This window comes from Pygoscelis adeliae, unplaced genomic scaffold, assembly GCF_000699105.1.
Source record: "Pygoscelis adeliae isolate BGI_AS28 unplaced genomic scaffold, ASM69910v1 Scaffold5, whole genome shotgun sequence".
NCBI lineage: Eukaryota > Metazoa > Chordata > Aves > Sphenisciformes > Spheniscidae > Pygoscelis > Pygoscelis adeliae.
The window spans coordinates 853952-861640 of NW_008824753.1; the positions used below are offsets into that span (position 1 = coordinate 853952).

The 7689-nt window shown below is 42.0% G+C and overlaps 1 protein-coding gene across 1 annotated transcript; it reads right to left on the reverse strand.

The window, feature by feature from the left end:
- Window positions 1-2647: 2647 nt before the first annotated feature.
- Window positions 2648-7478, reverse strand: RPLP2 (ribosomal protein, large, P2). Its single transcript, XM_009323427.1, has 4 exons — window positions 7351-7478; window positions 5490-5538; window positions 3738-3836; window positions 2648-3307 (listed from the first exon to the last, which is right to left on the reverse strand). Exons 1-4 carry the CDS (start codon window positions 7471-7473, stop codon window positions 3231-3233), a joined length of 348 nt encoding a protein of 115 aa, XP_009321702.1. The 5' UTR covers window positions 7474-7478; the 3' UTR covers window positions 2648-3230.
- Between the last annotated feature and the right edge of the window lie 211 nt (window positions 7479-7689).

A 7689-nucleotide genomic window follows, 5' to 3' on the forward strand; every position in this document is an offset into this window, starting at 1 on the left:
TGCCTGCATGTTAGCAGCTTGCAAAATTTGGCCTTAGTAGTAAGAGTGAAAGCAGTTAATTTGACAGTGGCCCCAGGGAGCCGTTGCTTATTACTTTCCAGTAGTGTCCAGGACATTCTCCCTGCTTTCCAAGTAGTGAAGATGTCATGTCACTCTCCCTGCCCCATAGTATTTGTAAGGAATGATTTTCAGTCAGAACTGATTAGAGATGGCGCAGCATTTGTGTCCCAGTGAGGAAAGCTCGCATGTTTCAACGTCAAGCCTATGACTAAATCACTCTCCCCTACCGTCAATTTAGTAATGATCAGTTACCAGTGCAATCTCCAGGCACAAAGCTATCCTATTCTTTCCCTTCAATGTCTTTATGAAGAAGTCAGGAAAAATCTATTCTAGCTAAAATTGATTCTGCAAGGGGACAGGCTAGGCCACCACTCCAAGTGTTTGCAGGCACTAGTTTTCTCTGAGAGCATCATGGAATACAACGCATCCACCCCACCACTACCCTTGCCTTTGGAAATCATTGCTAAGTCTGAAAAGGCATCAGTGACACTTGAAAATTCAGAACAGTGTCCACAGAGCAGGAGCGGTGATCCCAACACCTTCATAGCTGAAGCTCACAGAGATCAGCAGAACAGAGTGGTGAACTCCATCCAGAGCACCAAACAAGTCTGCAACAGGCTTCCAGGCACATCACCGCTCATGTACAAAGCCATCAGGTGACAACTGTTTCGTAAATAGGTACAGGGGAAGAAAGCTTAAAATGCTTTGATTTTGCATTTGGAAGAATGGAAAATTCACCGTGCAGAGGTTTTAGCAAATTCTATAAAATGTGTGTGAAATCTTGGAGTAGACCTGTCCCCTGACCTTCACAAGGAATACCTACAGGGTGGTTATGTAAAATACATTGGCTCCTTGTGGCAGTGTTAACAAATGCTGTATTTTCAGTGCTTTCTCCGAGAGTTGTCCCCTTCTCTGAACAGTTTACCAAATGAGCTGTCCTTCTCTTTCTCAAAGCAGATTGAGCAACAGGAGTTTTCATGAAAATGATGCACTTTCAGGCGGGAATTTAAAGGTGATAAGAGGACACCCAGCACAGGATCAGGTCCATAACTCAAGGTTTAACAGGTCATAGGGAGAAGATAGAGAAAAATAGGGGGAAGAAAGAAGTCAGTCTAGATGCAGCCGTAGTCCTCCCCTCATCACAGCAGCCAGCAGCTGGCACCACAGGTTTCAGTCTCATCCCACAGGTAAAACTCATGGAATAGCTCAGTGCCACTGAAACAAATTCCTTTGTGCATGGAAAAATCCTGCTGAGTGGTGTGACAGGGCAGTTCCTCCCTGTGAAAACATTGACTTTGCTTTTGCAGCAGCCAAGCAAGGCAATATTGCAGGGTGGGGGTGGTTACCTCTCAGTAAAACCACATCCAAGAACCACTCTTTTCCAGTGATCTGAAACGGAGAAATCAGCAAGGAAAGAAACACAGGTATACCTGCACCCCTTCCAGTGCCAAACCACAGCCATTATGAGTCTGACACAAGCAGTTTTCATTATTACCACAAAGATCACCATGCTAGGACTTAAGAGACAAAGTAGATGACAGGTGCTGGCACTGTTACCTCCTGTAACTCCATCTTGCAGCAGGCACAGAAGGGCAGCAAGGGTTAGTTGCTTAAATCACGGCCATTCTGAGGATCTAACTTTCAACTGTTCTCTCCCTTGGCTGCTGTGAAGTAACAAGCGTTTTCTCTCAGTACACCACAGCGAGATAAAATAGTTTTTCCTACTTGGATTTCACCCATCTCTCCTCTCAGAAGTACTTTCCGTGCTTTGTCCAATGACTCATAACTAACATAGCTGTGTCGGCTAGCGTGTTTGGTTTTTTTCCCAAAACAACTGTTAGAAAAGCTTCACAGTATAGACTGCTCCAGGACACCTCTTTTTGACGCTACCTGTGGAGACTTGGCATGGGAAGATCATCACATGTGCTACTTGTACTCTACCTACTTACGGTGACAGCCAAAGGCCGCTGTAGAAGTCAGGGTAAGTTGCCTGCCAGAATCATCTCCTAGCAGAAGATGCTTTATAAAAGCAACATTTACTGCCCTCCCAAGCTGATGCATTCTTCTGGGCACACCAGAGATGTTTCAGTTCTCCAAAAATATTGTCCTCATAAAGTAGTTTCTTTTTGTTCAGATCAAGGTGATTCACGTCCCGATAGTTCAGCTACCCCCAGAACAGCCATTCAGCATGAAGCACACCTTTGCATTGATCTGTCGGCCTCTTCTCCCAAGTAACAAGTGATAGGACGAGAGGAAATGGCCTCAAGTCGTGCCAGGGGAGGTTTAGATTGGATGTGAGGAAAAATTTCTTTACTGGAAGAGTAGTTAAACATTGGAAGAGGCTGCCCAGGGAAGTGGTTGTGTCACCGTCCCTGGAAGTATTTAAAAGACGTGTAGATGAGGCGCTTAGGGACATGGTTTAGTGGGCATGGTGGTGTTGGGTCGACGGTTGGACTCGATAATCTTAGAGGTCTTTTCCAACCTTAATGATTCTAGGATTCTATCTGTGTCCCATGAAGAGCAGGATGCAGTACTTTTTTTTTTTTGTTACAGATTTTATGTTAAGCATATGGATGTAACATGAAATCCAAGCATAGTCAAGTATTTTACTGGTGGTGTCCCTAGAGGCTGGAAATCTGACACAGCAATGACATTGGTGCTTTTAGATATTTACAAAAACTAATTACTGGTTTATTTACATTTCAGCTAGCTCTGAAATGAAAATGTTTCTGGACTAATTCAGACCTAGTGTCCATTCAGTTTCACATGTTTTGGAATTGATTAAACAGATCATGAAAAATAAAGTCCTTTTATTGCTGAATAGATGGGACTCTTTCCTGAGTAGAGGGGATGGCAAAATAGTACGGAGAAGGTGAACTTAAGTTAAGATCAGGTAGATTCAGCTTCCACATACTGTTTAAGAAACAGAAGTGTCAAAACAAGCATCCAGGTTCACACAAGCTTAGCCATTTCCTAAGTACTTTAAAGAGAGTCGAGTCCCATCGCTTTTCATAAAATTCACATACCTGTTTCAGAGATAAAAATCAAAGCTTTGTCAGAGCTATTTTAAGAACAGCTGTCTGAATCCAATAGCGCTTGTATGGTTATAATAATAAACTAAAAAAAACATTTAAAACAAAGAATTTTAATAATTTCTCTATAACAAATAATTAATCAAATAGGCCGAATCCCATGTCATCGTCAGATTCTTCAGATTCCTCCTTCTTCTCTTCTTTCTTCTCCTCAGCTGAAGGGGGGAAAAAAAAAAAAAGACCAAGCCAATGGTCAGTATTTACATTTTTTGCACCACAGATTTTCAAGATACATGTTTTGGTGTTCTCAGCTTCCATATTATTGGTATTTCAGCCTCCATGGTTTATCTCATTCCCTTTCAATAGCCAAGTATAAACACTGAGGAGACACAGACACTACTATTGAAGGGATGTACTTTACACAGTGAAGTCTGTTTGATTCTCGGTTCTAAGCCAGACCAATCTTAAGGTGGATAAAGAGCAAATGCTTCTGAATGCCCAAAGGAAAAGTCAGTGTTCAGTTTACACTTAGTCACGTAGTGAACTGCCAAAGTGGAAAAGCCTTGAAATTTGGACTCAATTGTTAAGATTTTAACAGAGAAAAACGGAGCTGCCCTGTAACAATGCCTCTCCACCCATACTCACCGGCAGCAGGGGCAGCAGCTGCAGCAGGAGCAGCAGAGCCCCCTCCAGCAGAGGCTGCCACAGCTCCCCCAGCCGGCATGCTGGCAAGTTTTCCATTACCTGAGTGGGACAGAACGGAAAGTATTTAAATGCTCATCACAAGCAGAGGTAAGGTGAAAAGGAAGAGAAATGAGAGCGCAGAAAAAACAGATACTATGTCTCATGGACTGAACCTGTCACTGTTAGCTGAAAGGAACAAGAGGCTGCACCCGTGATAAGAAAGTGTAAATTATTCTGTGGGAAAAAAAAATATCAAGAACACTGACAGCACATTATTAGTAAATTTTCTTCTGTACAAAGTCCCCTATTTTTTTTCCCATATTTTGTCATATAAAGATAGTGGCAAACACATCCAATTGTACACATACAGAAAAACTGTATGTTTTCTGAATACAGCATAATAGCCCAGAAATTGGTAATTTCAATATACCTCAAAAATAACATATAGGCAGCACTGGCTTCCTCCCCAGCTTTTAACAGTATAGAGAACTGTGAGTGCGTAACTGGATCACACTTACAGGAGAGAAGGGGGTGGGGGGAAGGATGTATTTATGGCAAAGAGTACAGTATTTTCAACAAATTCTCCAGCACCCTATGAACCCTATTGCATCTCCTTTGAGATTAGCCAACTGACTTCTGATTTATGCTCGTCTTTGGAAAGCTAGCTAGTTCTCTGGCATCTGCCTTTCACATACCAAGGTTCCCTTGGCATTCAGAGGTCACGTACACAGTATGTTTGCCTGTATTCTGATTTCTGGGAATCAGTTTCTAAATAATTCCCTGTTACTTCAAGCTCTAATAAACTAGCCAAGTAAACAAACATGTTTCATATGCATGTCAGTATGTTCTAGGAAACAATTTACTTAAAGTATTACTGAAAGAGATAGCATAAGTGTGTTGTAAGCACATGCATAATGACTCAGTTAGGTCTTCAGACCACACAGATAGAAATGTCCAGTTACTGCTTGTAACAGCAAGGCCAGGCAAAGTCCTGGCAACCTTTAAGCAACTATATGCCCAAAAGTTCCCTTGTGCCTACGCACTTACAAAAAAATAGAAATTAATTCATCAGAAACCTTTGCACTACCTCAGCTCTGCTTTATTTCAGCCCTATGACCCAGTCAATTAATGTTAAAAGTTCCAGCTTTGGTAAGAGCCAGCAGGTAAGAGCACAAGTCAGCACTCGGAGTCCTACCGTAGAGAAAAGGAAATGCCAGACCTGAGGAGCTCTAGAATAGATGTGTACTGGAGAGGCTTGTGTTAATCGCAGAGGGTGTAACTGTACCCTTAATATGAATTGACACTTAGTTGCATTTAACAGTCTGTTCTTCCTGTTTTACATGATTGGTGCATATAAGTGGGTAAACACAAAGAAAAAATCTCCCAGAGAGCTTGAAGGACAGCTAATTCTTTCTCCGATCAATGTGTCCAGAAAACTACATCATGAGCAGACTACCAGTAAGCTCATACATGCTTAAGTTTTCCAGTTTAATGTGGTCCACAAGCGAAACCCAGCAGGTACTGGCACCGACCTGCAGGGAATTACAATGGACCTGGATTTCAGTCATTTCAGCTGAGATCCAGCATGGAAGTCGTCAACCGCAAAGCTAAACTGATGAATAATCAGGGAGTTGGCAGCAATTCTACGCTCTCAGGTCTAAGTTACCAAAGTAGTAGAGGCAATTATCTGTGACACTCAGAGTCTGTACTTACCCTGAGCAATGACATCCTCGATGTTTTTTCCATTCAGCTCACTAATAACCTGTGTAAATTAAGTTTAGAATGTTAATAGTTTCGGAACAGCATGAGTATAAGCTACATTTAAACAAATACTGGTTAATCATCATGTGTGATGCCTCCATCCCACTGCTTATACAGTCCCAACATTCCTTATTTCTCAGTGGAAGGAACAGGACATTGAAATGAAAACTTCAGCTAAGTCTTTCATACTTTTCTGTGAAAGCTTTTTCATGAAATCTGTTACAATAAATTCATAATGAATCCAAGGACCTTGCAGAAAGAAGGATACACAGATGTTGTGGAGCCAATTAGGAAACCCCACTAATGGTCTGTTAGTCACTGAGGGACTGTTAACGTATCTTACTTAATACCCACTGGGAGGCTCTGAAGCACTGAGCCCTAGACCAAAAACCACAGGGTCCTGATCCTAGCATTACCAAATGTGACAGCCAAGCTGGCTGTTGTATCCTTGCACTGGAACAGAGAGTCCCAGCTTCAATTTTACTACCATTGTTGTATAGCCAGGGATAAAGAAAGCAAAACACAAGGCCAAAAATTGCTAAAGCAAGCAAGCACTTAAAAAAAAAAAAAAAAAAAAAAAAGAGGGAGAATGCCACAGACCTGACTGGTGAGTCCCTGCTACCAGGAGTCAGTGCTGAACACTGAAGACTCACCAAAGCCAGAGGACTTTAACCAAGAGCTTTTCAACAGGCACCTCCTACTTACACAGATGTGTGAAATGCCGTGCCTGTGCGCTTGCTTCACCTGAAGGAAGGCGTTTTTTAAGACTTCACTAGATTTACACTGGCATTAAGATACAGCCAATGCAAATAGAAAAGGATTAATTAATCATGACCAAAACAAGTTCCAGAGCTGTCCGGATACTGGAGGATCAGAGAAAACAACTAATTTATGAAGGTACTAAACAAATATAAACAAACCAAAGCCGAAAGACCTGGTGTTTGAACAGGAGCACCATGAGTTCAAACCAACATTCCACACCATAATAAGGATGCTGTCAACTCAGTCAACCCATCGTTTGGTCAGGTCTACGGTGAAACACTGTCTCCAGCTGGGAAAGTAACTTGTTTTTTCCTCCACCTCTCGGGAAACACTCCGCATACAAGTATGGGCCAGGTGATAAGACCATTTTTGGGTTTTTTTTTTTCCACGGCCATTTTTTTTTAAGTCCCAAGACTGAAAGTCTATTATATCACTAGAAACATTCTAATTAAGACACTCTCTTCTTAAAAAGCCTGTTTTTCAACACAACCATTTCAGCATTAATTTCCAAAATCTTCCTACGTATTATTATTGAATACCTTTAATGCCCATGCTATAATTTGCCTATGTTTCTTGGTGAAGGAACAAATGCTTCTTTGCAGTACACTATATAAGAACTTATTACTGAATATCAGGCCTTCAAAAGCGTTAGCTTTAAATCAATAATGACCAAAAGCCAAAATTAAACATTAAGTGCAAACTATACATTATGTCAGAACAGAACTTATTTTCAATACATACTCATCTGTAGCCACCATCCCACTGAAAATTATTAGACTGAACAGTCAGAAGTCAGCAACAACTGACAGAGATCTTTGCGGAGAATAGGTGTTAAATCAGGAAGCCAGACTTCTACAAAAACGTTGTAAAAATAGTTCTGATTGGTTAAGCAGCGTTTTAGAAATCACACATGTAATGATCAGCGAACGTCTGAACAAAATAAGACTAGATCAACAGCAAGGCAACTATGGAAACACTGAAGCCGAGGGAACAGCTCCAATGTCTGATGCTGACTGGCACATGACCGTCTGGAATTAAGAGGCAATGCCACCTTGTTCATGCGTTCATCGTCTGTCTCAATGCCAACGCTGTCGAGGATCTTTTTCAAGTCCTTTGACGTGGGAGAGTCGTTGCCACCGAGGACCGCTAGAAGGTAAGCTGCGACGTAACGCATCCTGGAAAACAAGAGAATTGGATCTTCAGTGCTAATGATCTAGTTACAAGTTCGGAGGAAGTTTGATCTCTTCACTGGGGGAAGCAAACCTCACCCTCCCGACTGCTACTGTTTTGCTCCACTATTAAATGAAAACCCACGGCACGTGAGGCCGCGCACTGGTCTCCTGCCAGCACGGGGCCCCGCACACGGCAGCCCGTGGAGCACCGCAAAACA